Source organism: Coptis chinensis, chromosome 9 (genome assembly GCF_015680905.1).
Source record: "Coptis chinensis isolate HL-2020 chromosome 9, ASM1568090v1, whole genome shotgun sequence".
Classification (NCBI taxonomy): Eukaryota; Viridiplantae; Streptophyta; class Magnoliopsida; order Ranunculales; family Ranunculaceae; genus Coptis; species Coptis chinensis.
In genome coordinates, this window is record NC_141464.1 from 61295476 (window position 1) to 61312739 (window position 17264).

The 17264-nt window shown below is 37.7% G+C and overlaps 2 protein-coding genes across 2 annotated transcripts; one reads left to right on the forward strand and one right to left on the reverse strand.

Annotated features, from left to right (window-relative positions):
- Window positions 1-9762: 9762 nt before the first annotated feature.
- LOC147477159 (uncharacterized) lies at window positions 9763-12176 on the forward strand. Its single transcript, XM_086583255.1, is given in 2 exon segments — window positions 9763-10616; window positions 10619-12176. Coding segments are annotated over 2 exon segments (1737 nt in total). The 5' UTR covers window positions 9763-9883; the 3' UTR covers window positions 11623-12176.
- Window positions 12177-13804: 1628 nt separating this feature from the next.
- On the reverse strand, window positions 13805-15223 carry LOC147477160 (uncharacterized). The gene has a single exon (XM_086585931.1). It carries the CDS (start codon window positions 15221-15223, stop codon window positions 13805-13807), a length of 1419 nt encoding a protein of 472 aa, XP_086442057.1.
- Window positions 15224-17264: the final 2041 nt, after the last annotated feature.

The window sequence follows — 17264 nt, forward strand, 5'->3', positions numbered from 1 at the left end:
ATTACGGATTAATATTCTAAACCACAAAGTGAATAGGCTGTCTCAATTTAATCCCTTAGTTTCCAAGTACTTATGCACCATAATCGTTGCTCATTAACGTATTTCGATTTATTTTCAATAAAAATATATTCTGATTCAAAAATTTGCCGCTAAATCACTATAAATCTAAGAAAACTATTATACAAGCTAGATCGAGTTTAAGATAATTCTATTTAAAAATTACGGATTAATATCCTAAACCACAAAGTGAATAGGCTATCTCAATTTGATCCCTTAGTTTCCAAGTACTTATGCACTATAATCGCTGCTCATTAACGTATTTTGATTTATTTTCAATAAAAATATATTCTGATTCAAAAATTTGTGTGAGACATTTTGTAAAGCCTTTTCAGCACACAAAATATTTAATAGATCCCGGGCGTATGCCCGGGTCCAAAATCTAGTATGTGAACTATTATTATAGGTTTTTTTTAAACAAAAATAAAAATGTTAGGAGGGTATAATTTTGATGCTTTGATTCTAAATTGTATAATATATATATATATATACATATTCAATTGTGAGGGGTGGTCATAGGATATTCGGCTATCATATAGTGTAGAGACTTTGAATAAACTTTAATTTTAGTGCAAAAGATCTTAATCATAGTAAAATATTGAAAAAAAAATTTGAATTGGTCTAGACAAAGTCACAAAACAATTGGAATATGAAATTTTTATTTGGTAAATCATGTAGTCACTTTAGAAAATTGTTAAAATTAAGTTTCTTTTGGAGAAGAGTGAAATGGAAGTGAAATAGGAAATGAGAGTGGAGAAAGAGTTTTGTATAAGAGAGTTGGTTGGTACTTTATTTGGTGCTACTCTCCACTCCATTTTCGATAAGTCGGATGTGAAAAAGTGGTTTTTTTTTTTTTTTTTTAATTATGAATTAAAATTTTAGTAAACTTTGAAGAATAATCAGTAGTATTTAATAATATTGTAATATTGGACAAACAACTATATATATATAGACGGTTAACAAATCATAGCAAACCATTTGTTTTGGGCATCGATGAGTATAATTGGCTTGTATCTTTGTGGCAATTGAGCGAAAATGAGAAGAATTTTCTGTGAGCAAGATCGAGATTCAAATATGCAATTGAGAAGAATTTTCTGTGAGCAAGATCGAGATTCAAATATGCAATTGAGATCACAAAAAACAATAAAAATAGTAGTGATGCAAAAAAAAAAAAAAAAAAAAAAAAACTAGCAAGAGGAGCAAATTCACAAATGAGAGTGAAAGAAGCAAAATGGCATAATTGTTAAGTGAGAGATGTGACCTTGAGAATATGTGAAACTGTACAAAAATATTAATATTTGATGTCCTCTAATATTTCATTCTAAATAAAAAAGTGTGTGCATTGTACATGCTGTGACATAGTAATAATAACAATTTTTCTTTTTCGAATTTAAGTGAAGCACATCAGTAACTTAAAAGGATGAGAGTTTTTATAACACAAAAAAAAAAAAATTAAATGGCATACAATTAATGTTGGGAATGCATGATGTCGGGAACACATGGAGAAGAGTTCACAACTGAATTCTTTTGTGAGGATGTTCTCTTCATTATGAAAATCATCCTCACAAAAATTCATTTTGAAATTTTCTAGCCTTGCCAAAACTTTTTGTTCATTTTAGGATTTATTTGACAATTCACAATTATTGATTTTTTGGCAAGGTTAGAGACATCCAAATAAGCTAACTCTTTATGATTGTGAGGATGATATCCATGACGTGGAGTACATATCTACAAAAAAAAAAGTATCCTTTAACAATACCTCCAAGTAATCCACAAAAAAAGGGCTGTCGATAATTTTTATGTTTCATAATATCTCTCCATATTTAAAAAAATTATAAATATAGAATTTCCAACCACTATTTTATTTTTCTATTTCTCACGAGCGAAACTGTATATGAAATGTTAGTAGTGATGCTAGGAGAGTTATGACATTATTGTAATGAGGGAAACCAAGAAGGAGAAGAATGGAGGCAAGAATAATAAGGGTTAGAGAGAATACTCATACTCTACCCAGAGTTTATGAAAGAGTTAATTTTAGCTCTGCTGCGGCTCAAAGCAACTTCCCTCTATCTCTATTGAACTTCAAAATTCAAATTGATCCCCTGATGTCTATAGGCTCTCTTCCTTTACTGCATATCATCTCTCTCACACTTTCTCTATATAGTCTTGGTTTTTTTTTTCTCCTTTATTTTTTATTTTTTTTCTGTGGATACTGTTATATCGGCTTTGGCTAGATCTGGTAGTTTTAGTATTCTCTTTCCCTTGCTTTCCTGGTGCTTCCTCTATCAATCACATCTTTATCCCCCCCCCCCCCTTCTATTTGTATTGAAGCATCTACTATGGACTCCCTTATAAGGGAGCCACCAACAAGGATGTATTGAATCATCCAAATCTAAAGTTGAAATACTCCAAGCTGAGATGCAGAATCTTTTTTGCAACAAGGAAAAACGAATAATTGATATTAGTTGCAAGAATGTGGAGGCAAGTGCAGGGGGACAGTACACTTTGCTGGGAAAGTTGTTTGGAGGTAAAACCATACCCCTTCAAGATCTTGCGGAGGAGCTCCATAGATGCTGGCAAACGAGGGGTAACACCAAGATAGAATCTTTAGCGAAGGGTTTGTTTAAGCTGGAGTTCGAGAATCCTGGGGAATATGATCATGTAAGAAAAAATGGACCTTGGATGGTTCAGGGGTTCATTCTCTTGATTAAAAAATGAAAGGCCTCTGAACTAGTAGATGAGAAGTGGAAGTTTGATATGGTGGATTTATGGGTTCAGATATATGGGCTCAATCAATGAAGAGAATGTAAACAAGGTGGGGCAAAGCTTGGGCAAAGTCAATGCGGTAGACCTACTGTGCTCACCGGAGTTCAACAAACCGGTAGCTAGGGTCAGAGTGAGGATGGATATCAAGGAAAGACTGCTAAAAAGCATAGATCTCCGAACATAATTGGGAGAAACTTTTCCAATCACTTTCAAATATGAAAAATTGGATATTTTCTGTTATTTCTGTGGCTGTATCGGGCATGATCTACATTATTGTTACCAACATGAAAAGTACAGTATGGAAATGAGAAAGTATGGGGGATCTCCAAGGGATGTAAAGAACAATTTCTCATTCATGTTGCGAGCAAATGTGTTCTATAATGAGGCAACAAGCTCAAGCCCTATGTCAGTTACGATCTTTAGAACACCACAAAAATTGAGGTATGACCAGATTCCAGCAAAGAACAGAGGTTCACCGGTGAAACGAAACTGGAACGGGACGGGGATTCTAACAACACCACCAAGAAGAAGACCACACGTGGAACAGCCCACTGACAACATGCCTGTGGCAGCTGAGGAGAGAGTACTAGGTTTGGAAGAGAGCAGAACGACTCTTTTTGAAAAGTCCTTGTCAGTGGCCGTTGTTGTTACTGGGTTAGGGGGCCCAAACCTCATTGGACCTGGTCATGGGTCAGATACACAAGCCCAAGCCCAAGAGGTACGAGATGGACACATGGGCCTTCTAAATATGACAGGAACCAGTTATGGGGATTTGGTGGTCTGGAGCCCAGACATGAATGGGTCAGGTATGGACCTGGATGAGGACATGGGTAAGGAAAGTGGATCGGTGGACTTGAAGCTGGGCCTAGGTTATGATCTAACTTCTAGAAGGTTCGCAACTAACCCAGATTCGGAGTGTGTCACGGTGGAAATAGGAGACCTAGGCTTGGAGGGTGCTAGCTTGGGAACTGAAAAAGCAATAGGGAGTGATTATACCTCGCCGAAAAACAGTACTTCTCACCTTACCGAGGCAATTATTCCTCATCTTGATTACCATGAATCAGATGGGACTAAGCATGCCTCCATCCAGACTGGACCTGTTACACCAAATTTTCATTTCATTGGGCAACCAACACAGGTAAAGGGGGAAAAGCTGTGGTGACTCGAGGAGGAAAAAAAAAGGTTTTTTCAGATGCTTTAGAAAGGAATCAACAGAGTCTGGTGTGGGGAAAAAAAGGAAAGTGTTTAGCCTCTCAGGCAACGGTTTAGAAACAGAAAGAATGGGTGATCATGGGTGGCATAGGATTAGTTGGAGTTGGCAATACAGAAGTCGAAGAGGGCAAAACTTGAAGCTGATGATCTGAGGTCAAGGGGAATGGGGAACTTGCTAATACCGAAAAATGCCACAGTCATCCCAGTATCGAGTGAGTCGATGGAATCAAGTGTACCATCTGAAGGTTCGCTAGATTCTAGTGAGCCCTCTGTAGATGAAGGAGGGGACATCCCTGAAGAAGGCATTCCTTCAGATGCTTTTTTAGAGGAAGAAGAAGATTATTCATCAGAGGTAAATGCTTACTCAACAGACGAAGAAGAAGAGGATCCATCTGATGACGAGGAGCAAGGCATGGTAGTGTATAATGAGAATTATCAATAGGAGGTATCAACTGGAAATGCCCCTCGTGATTTGGTTTATGAGTCAGAGGATAGTATTTCCCAACCTCAGCCTCTTGCTTTCGATGACTCAACGGTGGTGAAAAGTCTCAATCCCAAGTTCAGAGAGCAGTGGAAAGGCAAGAGAATCAAAAATTCAAGGGGTGCGTGTAGTGGCTATGGTGGGGGTGCAAGAGTAAAAGGTGACAGTAGTGAGTCAAGTAGCAGTGGAGGTCTGTGTGGTCCTCCTCTAGGGTTCAAGGCGGCTGTCCCCAAATAGCTGCCTCGCCAAAAATGATACAACCTTGGAATTGCCGGGGAATAGGTTCCTCCACAGCAATTCAAAATCTAAAGGATCTGGTGAGGCAACATCAACCTGAAATTATTTGCTTGTCTAAAACAAAAGTAGGAGAAAATAGGATAAGTCAGTTAAGTAGGGAGATAAAGTATGATAATTCCTTTTGTGTCCCGGCTAATAGGATGAGAGGTGGTCTGGCTATGTTTTGGAAAGAGGGAGTAAATCTGGAGGTACTAGGAGCTACGGCAAACCAGATAACAGGTAAACTCTCAGATTACTATAGTTCTACTTCTTGGTTTTTTAGTTTTGTCTATGGGGAACCTAATGCACATCTTAGACATAGATTCCGGGCTGAACTTAGAGAAACTTCCCCTGCTATACCTGGCCTTTGGATCATTTTTGGAGATTTTAACGCCATAAAATCTCTAGATGGAAAATAGGGGGCAGAGTTGTTTTTACCAATTGCATGCTTGATTTTAATTCTCTGATTAATGATTTGAGTTTGATTGACCTGGGTTATAAAGGTCTCAAATTTACCTGGAACAACAATAGAAAGGTGAAAGATAACATCCTTAAAAGGCTTGATCGTGCTTTTGCCACTGCTGACTGGATGGATCTATTCCCCAATATGGTGGTTAGGAATGTGGCTAATGCTACATCAGATTACCTATCTCTTTTGATCTATCTCAAGCCAACAGTGGAGAATGCGGAGAGGCCTTTCAGGTTCTCTGACATGTGGCTAAAGGATGCCACTTATAAACCTGTTATTGATAAGGTATGGAATGAGATAACTCATGATATGCCTGACTTGAGGGTTATAAATAGGCTAAAAAATAATGAAAAAAGGCTTACTTCTTGGAATAAAAAAGTTTTTGGTAATATCTTCCACAATATTAAGAGAATCCAAAAGGATCTGGATAGGGTTCTCCAAAAAGCCTTCAATCCGACCAACTATGAGAAAGCAAAACAGCTGAAAACTAGTTTGTTTGAGTGGTATGAAAAGGAGAAAGACTTCTGGAAATAGAAGTCTAGCCAACACTGGATCAAAGAAGGTAGCAGGAACACCAAGTTCTTCCACCTATCCACTGTTTATAGAAGGAGAAAAAACCATATTGATAAGATTAAAGACAATGAGGGCAGGTGGAGGGAGGGAAGGCAGGAAGTGGGACTGGCAGTGAAAGAATACTTTGATGGTATCTATACCTCTGATGAACCAGATATCAATGAAGACATTCTTACTCTGTTCTTTCCCTGCATAACGAACAGAGAAAATGAGATTCTCACTACTTGTCCTACTGGGGATGACATTTGGAATGTGGTAAAGAAGATGGGGGCTCTTAAAGCACCTGGACCTGATGGGTTCCAGGATTGCTTCTATCAGCAGTGTTGGGATGTTATTGGTCATTCTATTATTGATTGTGTAAAAAAAAAAATACTCAAGGTAGCATGAACCCTAGTTTTGATGAGACTTTTATTGCTCTTATTCCAAAAATCTCTAATCTGGGTCATATGGCTAAGTTCAGACCTATTAGCCTATATAACTTATGCTACAAGATTACAGCAAAGATTCTGGCTAATAAACTCAAAGCACATATCAATAAGATTGTCTCCCTTTTTCAAGGTGCCTTCATAAAAGGGAGGAGTATTGGAGACAATATTGGCTTAGCCAGTGAGATCTTTCACAATATAAATCATATGAAAACCAAAAAAGGGTTTTTGGCCCTTAAGATAGATATGGCTAAAGCTTATGACAGAGTTGAGTGGTCCTTCATTGACAGTATCTTTCAAAGGTTGGGATTCAGTGATAAGTGGAGACTCCTCATCTCCCAATGCATCACAACTGTTTCCTATAGGGTGTTGCTGAATGGGTCTCCCCTTAAACAGTTTAATCCGAATAGAGGCCTGAGACAGGGAGATCCTCTCTCCCCATACCTGTTTATCTCAGAAGCTCTTTCAAGGATGATAGCAAAGGCAGAGAGTAATGGAGATATACATGGCATTAAAATCATAATGAATGCTCCTCCTATTACTCATCTGATGTATGTTGATGATCTTATCATTTTTACTAAAACTAATCTAGCAGAGAGTGAAAAGCTTAAGAACATCCTTAGGACTACTGCAAAGCTTCTGGACATAAAATAAACTTTTATAAGTCTAGTATCTTCTATAGTAAAAATGTGCACAGGATGCATAATAAGACGTTAAAAAGATTTTGGAATATGAGATTCTTTGATAGAAAGGACAAATATTTGGGGGTTCATATAGTCCTATCCCAAAAGAAAAAAGAGGACTTTGACTTCCTGGTGGACAAAGTGCACAATAAGATAAAAGGGTGGAGGGAAAAAGTCCTTTCTCAAGCTGGGAGGACAACCCTTATACAAGTTGTAGCACAGGCTACACCTCTTTTTGCTATGGCCACTTACAAACTACCTCGATCTACATGTCAAAAGATTGACAAAGTTTGTAGGAATTTCTAGTGGCATGGGCAAGAAGACAGCAGTATCCACACCATAGGGTGGGATAGTATATGCAAACCTAAGGCTTTGGGAGCCTTGGGAGGCCTAGGGCTGAGAAAAGTTGGGGACATGAATAGGGTTATGCTTGCAAAGATGGCCTGGAAAGCTCTCATAGATAACACTTCTATATGGGCAAAAACCTTCCTAGCTGCTTATGGGAAGTCTTGGTTTGATGTTAAAGTTGAACCCCCATCTTGGGCCTCTTGGTTATGGAAGGAAGTCCATAGGACTGCTAGGGATATCCTACCAGGGGTTGTTTGGAGCATTGGCAAAGGGGACAAGGTCAATGTCATGAAGCAACCTTGGATCCTGATAAATGAGGCCCCCATCAAACTGGTAGAGATGTTACCTGACAAACCAGACCTTGAGAGCCTTAAGGTGAGGGACTTGATGCTTAGGGATGATTCTGGATGAGACAACCATAAGATTGCCAGGTTGTTCCCATTTGAAATAGCAACCCTCATCAAACAAGTGGTGATTAGACCCTCTACTTTGGCAAGTGACTCAGCCAAATGGGGCACCAGGAATAGTAGACTCTCTGTGAAATCTGCTTATTATTTCTTACATAACTCTGGATGGCAAGGAGGTACATCCTCCTTTAATGCTAAGAGTATCAAGGCTCTTTGGAAAACTAAGTTGCCCGCTAGTACCCAGCTGTTCCTATGGAAGCTTTATATGGACATACTCCCCACAGGGGACGTACTGACCAGACACAACCTTAAGGGAGACTATGTTTGTCCTCTTTGCTGGACTGATCAAGAGGACCCAAATCATTTGTTTTTCCAATGTGAATGGATTAAGGTGGTTTGGTTTGCCTCTGATTTGGCAGCAAGAGTGGATGAGAGGGCAGCTCTGACCATTAGAGATTGGCTGGACGAGTTTCTAGAGTGGACAAAGGCCAAGGATCCTGGTATGGCCGAAAAGAGTCTGCTCGCATGTATTCTTCTGCAAGAGATATGAGAGATGAGGAATAAAACAAATTTTGAGGGTAAAACACCCAACAGAGAGGGTCTGTTATGTAGGGCCTATGCTAAGAGGAGAAGAAGCAGCCAAACTTTTACTGATGCTCAGGGAGTGACCACACAACACTCTAACCCCCCCTTTTTATGCAATAAAATGGATTACTATACCATGTTCCCTATGATAGAAGAGAATACTTTGGTAATTAGATTTGATGCGCTTCTTTACTTGGAATATAAGAGAGTCACTGCTTGGGGTGCATTGGCTTGGGATGGGGAAGGCAAACTGGTGGAAGCAGCTACTCGGAATTTTGAAGCAGGCAATGCTAAGGAGACTGAGATGGTGGCAATGGAAGTGGCAACCAAGTTAGCAAGGACAACAGGCAAAACTTTGTTTCTTTTTGAAGGAGACTGTAAGCAGGTTGTACAGAACTTACAGAGCTCCTGTAATTTAGATTCTCTAAACTGGAAATTAGACTCTATTAGGTGTATGATTATGAGCTTATGTCAGCCGTTTACATTTTGTAAGTTTAACTGGATCAGCAAAGGTTCAAATTTTGAAGCCCACGACCTAACAAAGTGGGCATTCAAAAATCATGATGTGAGCTTGCTGCCTGCGCATATGTTGGAGAGTAGTATTGTACCTTTGATGCTATAATATATATATGACATATTTCTACCAGAAAAAAAAAAAAAAAAAAAAGTTTCATATATATACTTAACTTAACCTTGGGTGTTAAGTTACCCTTACACATGAGAAAATAAATAATAGACACAGTTTAGTTTGCCCTTCCAAACTGATAGGCCGCGCAGCTATAGATAAAGTATACATGATAGGCACACGCCAATACCAGCAATCCACACTTATAGAAACGTGGGACAATACACTTCAACATAAACACATGACCTTAAAGGCTAGCAAAAAATATAGTTTTAACTTATAATTTCCTATAAAAATTTTCATTAGGGTTGTTGAATTTTCATTTACATTCATCACAAGCTATAAAACTACACCACACCATTTGTCGCTTACTATGACATTTTCCTCATCATTACTCACCCTTCCCTAAATTAATCAAGTCTAACTCTCTTTTTTTTTTTTTTTTTTGATAAAGATAGTTATTTATTTATTGCATAATAATGCGGGATGTAGACACACCCTGCATATCGCGATTTAAGCTATTTACAACAAACTGTGGTGGTCTCATCCACTAAGCTGAACATAAGGATGGTAAGGAAATAAACATATTCGCATTTACATCATCCCTATGTATAATAGGATTTGCCCACCATTGTTGATCGATTAGCAACAAGGTTGGTCGCCCATTTATGAGACCAAACAAACCTTATCCTCAGACCAGTCACTATCCAAAATAACCTTATTCTCAAAAGGTCAATACAGCTAACGACTACTACCTTCCAAATATATTTCATGTGCTAAAGTGCTAACGTAAGAGACAAGTTGATAACTAGTGAAGGCTATTGGACTACTCTACGTAAAAGAAATTCAATTTAGATGCTCTTTCAATCTCTCATCTTATAGTGTTCCAATCATTTACCTGCATTATCTTACATTATTCTTTTAAAGATAGTGTGCCTAAACTGAGTTTGTCTGCAATGTGTTCACGTCCAAAACAATGAGAAAAGAAATGGTAGAGGTGCACAAGGAAGAAAATAAGCAATGCTTGCCAAGCAATGAATACAGTCTTCATGGTGCTATAGGTGCATTATCGTCGCTTATTTTACTTACGCATTCGATCAAAGTATTTCATGTAAAGTGGCAACTGATTCGAAGCAAGCTTGAGGAGCTCAATTCTGTTCTAACCACAGCCATGAATTGTGATTTTGGTGCAAGTATGGCATTCTCAGACAGTGTTTCAGCCATACTTGTGACAGTTAATGAGTGTTATGATCTTGCACGTTGTTGCATTGACTTCTCCTATAAAGGGAAGCTTCTGATGCAGAGCAACCTTGATGTAGTTTCTGTCAAGTTTGATATACACATCAAGAAACTTGCAGAAATTTATAATGCTGGAGTCTTAACTCATGGTTATGCAGTCGTGGTGTCGAAGCCTTGTGCTGGTGCTTCTTGTGACGACGTGAAATTCTATGTGAACGATTTAATGACATGGATGAAGATCGGATGTTCTGGAATGAAAAACCAAACCTTGATGGCCTTAAATGAGATTCTAATAGAAGATGAAAAGTATGTTACTACAGTTGTTGAGATAGGCGGAATTCTAAGTCTTTTGGTTAAATTTCTTGAAGTAGAAGATATGGAGATTCAAGATGAGTCCATGAAGGTGATTTCTGTAATCACAAGCGTCGACTGTTACAAGTCCACTCTTGTTGAAGCTGGGATCATTGGACCATTATACATGTTTTGGATTCTGGAAGTGACTTGGGGAAAGAACAAGCAGCAAGGTGTCTACAAAAGCTTACGGAGAACTTAGATATTGCTTGGTCGGTTTCTGCTCATGGTGGAGTAACAACACTACTAAAGATCTGCAGCAATGGTGCCTGCAAAAGTGAGCTAATTGGTCCAATCTCTGGGGTTTTAAAGAATATAGCAGTAGTAGAAGAGATCAAGAGATTCATGGTTGAAAAAGGTGCAGTGTCAGCTTACATCAAGCTGTTGAGATCAACAGATGAACTAGTGCAAATAAACGCAATTGCATTCCTCCAAGTCATGGCTTTCAGTGATGAACCGCTTCTTCAAACGATCATTAAAGAAGGGGCCATCCAACCACTTGTTCGGATACTTAATACAAAATCAACATTTTCAACAAAAGCTCGAAAGTCAGCACTTGGAGCAATTGAGAGCTTGTGCTTCTCCTCGAAAAACTCTGTAAATATCCTAATGAGTCACAGATTTCTTGACCGACTACTGTTCTTACTCCGTGGCAATGAGGTTTCCCTCAAGGAATCCGCAGTGAAATCAGTACTTCTTTTACGTGGGACATCAGAGGAGGCCATGAAGGCAATGGGAGATGCAGGATTCATGTCAGAGCTCTTAACATTGCTTGACGCAAACTGTTTTCGTATCCGCGAAATGACAGCTGAGGCACTATCCGGCATGCTCAAGGTACCTAGGAATAAGAGAAGATTCATGGAGGAAGATTCCAACACCAGTAGAATTCTACAATTGCTTGATCCAAAGGAAAATAAATTAGGTGACTCAAGGTTCCTGCTCTCTATTTTATTGACATTAACAAATTCCAACAGCGGACGAAAAAAGATTGCAATTTCTAGTCATCTTGAAAACTTAGAAAGGCTAGCAGAAGCTGAAGTTATGGAGGCGAAAAAAATAATTAAGAAGTTATCTACCAACAGATTTCGTAGTATACTAAATGGAATCTGGAACACTCAAGTGTAACCTCATTTTGCAGAGGAAATGGAATCTGGAACACTCAAGTGTAACCTCATTTTGCAGAGGAATAATGTTCATATTCAAATATATTGGGAAACAAAGCAGTAAAACTCTAGGGATAGAGGAAGGAGCTGTGTCCCAATTAGATGAGAATCCACACTCAACTACCAACCATTCAGATATACAACCCAGAAAAACCAACTCATTGTATATTGTGCAACATAGATATACGGATTTGCACCAATGGTGTCACTGTAGACCTTATTGTGGAAAACTAAATTTCAATATTCTATCAATCTCTGACCTCTAACAAAATGTTCATCTATAGACAAATATTCTCCTGTCTTCACTCAAGATTACAAAATGTTTCTTCTATATTACTTTCGGGATAAACTGATATTTGTTGTTGTGAGCAGGTTTCATTTTAATCTCACAATCTAGGAATCGTAACACACAACAGCATTCTAATCAATTTGAAGCTAGCATAATAGTTATACCACACTTTGTTGTTCACTGAAATATGATAAAGCTCGCAAAAATGGAAAATACTGGAAGCCGTATGTACTGGACTTCCACTCTTAATTACCAGTTTCTGTTGGGTGTCTTGTGATCAAGAACCATACAAAAAGTCTGCAGCAGCACTTGGTGAAGTGACTATATACAGTAATTGCATGTTTGTTTGGTCCAGATTCCAGATATAAGTATATAACATAATGTACAAAGTAATCATGACTTTATATCTTGAAGCTCCATTGAGCCCACACATGCACATAAACAAGCACATCCTCATGCACAAAGAAATGGTGAAGACATATCTCTTATCTGTGCTCAATGTGTTCCTTTGGTCAATGATCTTAGGTACTTAGTAATACAGGTTGATCAACTACAAGCTGATAATAGCGACAAAATATTTTACCAAGGAATTTAATGTTAAACTCTTAATGTTGATCAGTGATGAGGTCGGCCTAGGGATTTAATGTTAAACTCTTATCCTTTTTTTACATGTGAAATCCACAAACCAGAAACAATTTAACTAATGACTCAGTGGTCCAATCCATATGAGAGCATTTTTTTTCAACAGTCACTGGTGGGTCAATCTTGATTCCCAACTTACCCACTTAGAAGGGCATGTATTTTGGCATTAGTTTTTGAAATAAGATTTCTATCCTTCTTCTACTTTCAAGGAAAAACAGATGAAGCCCTACTGTTTCATAGGCTTGATTCAGACATTTGGTCTATGAAAACTTTCCTGACAAGTTGGCTGGTTCTACATTTGAGATATGGGACAGTGGTCCAGAAACAATTTAACTCATGACTCAGTGGTCCAATCCATATGAGAGCATTTTTTTTCAACAGTCACTGATGGGTCAATCTTGATTCCCGACTTACCCACTTAGAGGGGCATGTATTTTGGCATTAGTTTTTGAAATAAGATTTCTATCCTTCTTCTACTTTCAAGGAAAAATGGATGAAGCCCTACTGTTTCATAGGCTTGATTCAGACATTTGGTCTCTGAAAACTTTCCTGACAAGTTGGCTGGTTCTACATTTGAGATATGGGACCGCATATGCTCTCCATGTCCTGTCCATTCTATAATCAGATTCAGTCCTCCTTAGTGGGTCTCACAAAGAAGAAGGCCACACTAACTATTTACTATTCAGTGACCCCTTTGAGGGTCTCAACACAAAATAATCGTGTTGGCCTACTTCTCAAATGGAGCTGCTATTCATTCTATTACTTTGTACTAAATTAGGATGTTTATACTTGCTACCACTACTTCAGTCACTGATGAAGCTTTAGTGAACGTATAATGTTACGCTAACGTCTTCTATACAAGTTCTACTCTGTCAACTTGAATCATTGTGGAAAAATCTCAAATAACAGTCTCAGATAACATAGTTATAGCATTGTTATTAAAAAGCATGATTTCTCAAACATATGGGAAAGATAAATATTGCCGTCGAATCCATGAAAACTTTTACTTCTAAGCCAAACCATTTATTCTTAGCACCAAAGAAACCAACTACATGACTCGATGAAAAAGAATATTCATTCATTATACATTTAAAGTGGAAAACAACAATAAGATCCTTTTACAATAAAACTGAAAAGGAAGCAAAAGCATGCTTACCAAATTCAAGCTTTGCACTAAGGGTAGAAACTGAACAAAATTTGCATAGTCTGACTATCACTCTTCTTCTTCATCATAGCTCAAAGCTTGACAAACTGAAGTATCAGCCTCCCCCAACTTAGCACCAAAATAAGTCTTCCTTCCAATTAAATCAACCACTCTCTTAGCAGGTCCAGAATCACGAGGACTTCCATTCGTGCATCTGTTAGTCCTAATCTTCGGAAGTAAACTAGCCATTTTAGAAAATGATGGTGGAGGACTTTCCATAAAACTCTCATGAATTATCACTTCACTAGGAATTTCCCATCTCTTCTTAACTCGTCTAGTACCAATCACCTGATTCAACCCCGAATCCTGCAGATAGCTGCGTGATTCCTCAGTTATCAAGCTACATTTATTTTCACACCTTTCAACATCCTCCTCATTATCTTCAGGCAATGACCTTTTTCGTTGTTCAGTTAGTTTCTGATTTCCATTGAAACGACTAGCTATAACCTTCCCATTCCTAACAACTGCCTTTTTACTGCCAAGAGATAGTTCTGTTTCTTTGAAGAGCTTCTTTGGTTGAACACTAGACAATACTCCACTGTCCTTCTTTCCAAGTTTCTTCAATCCCACACTAGTTAACCCCCTTTTCAAAGCTTGATTCATCGAAACAGGCAAGCGCGGTTCAGGACTTAAACTCCTTCCTCCCCTTTGTTTAGTCACCTTATCTTCATTAAACTCCTTAAAATTAAAAGAACACTTCTTACTACTCATACCAGCAGAATCAATATTAGTATTTTCCACTTGCACTCTAGCCTTCCTTGTCGCATTTGCATTATTCACCAGCAGCCCCAAGCTAATGCCTCTACCTTTTGCCACTTTTTCTTCACCAATATCTTGAAGCTTGGAAAAACACGATTTTCGCCTATTCTTCCTCGACTGAAATGAAATGCTACTCCCCACCCTCTCTTTTGTTCTTGATCTAATACCACCAGAAATCTGTTCTGGATCCAAACTCAAACCCCTTCGTCGAATATCTGTTCTACAGCCTTCTCCTACTATTTCGTCATTCTGTTTCTTGCCCACAACTTCTTCAGGCACCACCATTTTCAACTCTTGTTCTTTCTTTTCAAGAAGAAGTACTTCTAACTTAGACGACAAACGACTAATCTCCATCTCAGTTACTTTAATCTCACTATCAATCTTTCTTATATCATGATCTTCTTCTTCTTCAGTCTCATTCTTTAAACCATTTTCCCAAGAACAACGAACACCTTCTTTAAACAAAAGCTTCAATGGTTTCCCTTCAGACTTTGAGTTAACAAATGAAGGGGCATGGTTTTCTTTATTACTAGATTCAAAATCTAAAGTTTCAGAACATGCATCTTTAAAAATGCTGTCATGATGAGCGTTATTATCAAAAGCAGCATTGTTTCTCCATACCTGAACATCTGTAGCTGTAGTTCCACGTGGGTAATGAAGAGAAGTCATTTTCTTTGTTTCTTTTGTAACAAGAAAGTGTTGAAAAGAAGATGGTTGGAAGGAGGGAAGCAGAGATACGTTTTTGCAAGAAAAATGAAGTGGCCGGTTTGATAAGAATTTGACCGTTGGACTTTGTTTTATCTGATTTTCTCGAAAATGATTTTTTGTTTCGAAATTTTCAGGAACCGATATTTTGTGCCTTTGCCGCTAATTGTAGCTAGTCGAGCCTGCATGGCGTGCAAGTTCGAAATTGATTTCTACGAGCATGTCATAATGACCATCAAAACCAAGGGAAGAGGCCCAAAAGTTTATCGTTATTAGGCCTGCCCAAATTGAATATCATATAAGAAAAATGTAAGAGTAAATCAGTAATAAGTTTCAGTTGAAAGTTATCATATAAATTTCCTATGAAAGTATGAATTCACAAGCAGTATGGGAGATGTGAGGTTCTATCTACACAAATTTCCCCTTTTCTGTGAAAGAGTGCTCGCTTGCAAAATTTGGTCCCAACCACAAATGAAATCCACATGTTCATGGAGGACAGGGTGCTTCGATATATGTCTGATTTTCTGTTATGGCATGAAAGTTACAATGAAAAGGTGGTTAGACAAAACGCCATCAGCTAGATGAAGCTTTGGTTATAGAAATACAAGAGCTTGAATGTGAAGTCAGCTGCTGAGAAAGAATTTCACTCCTTGGTTCAAGCAAAAGATGCTGCCACCATAGTCACAAAATTGAAATTCGACATCAATTCGGTAAGAATGAAATCGTTAATTCGTTAAAAAATATCGAAAAAAATCTTGAAAGTTAGACAATCTCTTTCTTAGGTGGCGCAAGTGGCGCATTCTTGAGAGAGAGTTATGCCACATGGACACTTAAAAATAATTAGAAATTCCCTAATACAACTTGAACTCTACGTATACGTAAGCCTTTGACCACAGAGCTTTCAATAGGAGGTTTCCTATGCCGAAGCCAACCTTCTAATTTTAGAACTCCATGTACAAATACTAACAAGGAATTAACATCGACCCATGGGAATTAGTTTCAATCTCAAATTTCTATATATAATTTTGGGAAAGAACAATAATATTTAATTGATATAGATATAGATTATCGCAAAGAATAGAACATGTGTTTGGATATTTCCCTCCAACTACAAAGTATTGTATTATTTATTTAATACGAATAGTTGAAGTGGATTCCCATTTTAGCTCCTTTAACTTCCTCTTTTTAGCGCATAGGATACCAAGGGCTTTACCTGACATTAATGATAAACCTATAATATCGAGGCTTAGTCAAATTCATAAAAAAAACACAAAAGGTCAGACCTCTTTAGTTTTATTACTTTTATAAAAAGATTTATGAATGTCCATAGCTTAATCAACCATGTTAGTTTTGTTAAGTAATTGGATTTTAGCTTTAAGGATTTGGCCGTCTGGGTATAAACTACGTTCTTGGAGGAATTTGAGTAATGTTAAAACTAAATGCCTGTCTAGATTTTGTGCTATTTGTTGTGTCAATTTTATCATATTGTTTTTATACTTAATTTCGTACTTATTTCTATTTTGTGTTTTTTTGTTGGTGTTTAATTTGGTTTTTGAAGTTGAGTTCAATTTCACTTTTGAGTTGGTTATTTGAGTAAAATTTGACTATAAGCTCTGCTGCTTTTGTTTGGTGAAGTAATTATGTACATAATTTTGTCCTTTACACCAACTAATTTAAGTCACTTAATTCAAAAATTTGTCTCATACAATAAATAAATAGAAGTGCATACAACCTGATTTGAAGTTAAAACAAAAAATACTTACCTCTCGAGAAAAAATAAGCAAACCAGAAGTAACACTGCTCATCCACAACGACACCAAATCCTCTCGCTCGTAAAGAGAACGCAAAAAACCTATAACAATGATCGAACTACTACTACTAGCACTCTGAAAAGCATTATCTCGACTAAAAGGCTGCGAGACAAGCGCAACTACACTAGTCGTCGAACCATCATAAAAGGAAGAAGTAACCGCCGTAACCACCATCGAGTAAGAAATAGCATATC

Bases quoted from the DNA above. Each gene is read 5' to 3' on its own strand.
- LOC147477160 (XM_086585931.1), bottom strand. From the start codon at position 15,223: ATGACTTCTCTTCATTACCCACGTGGAACTACAGCTACAGATGTTCAG.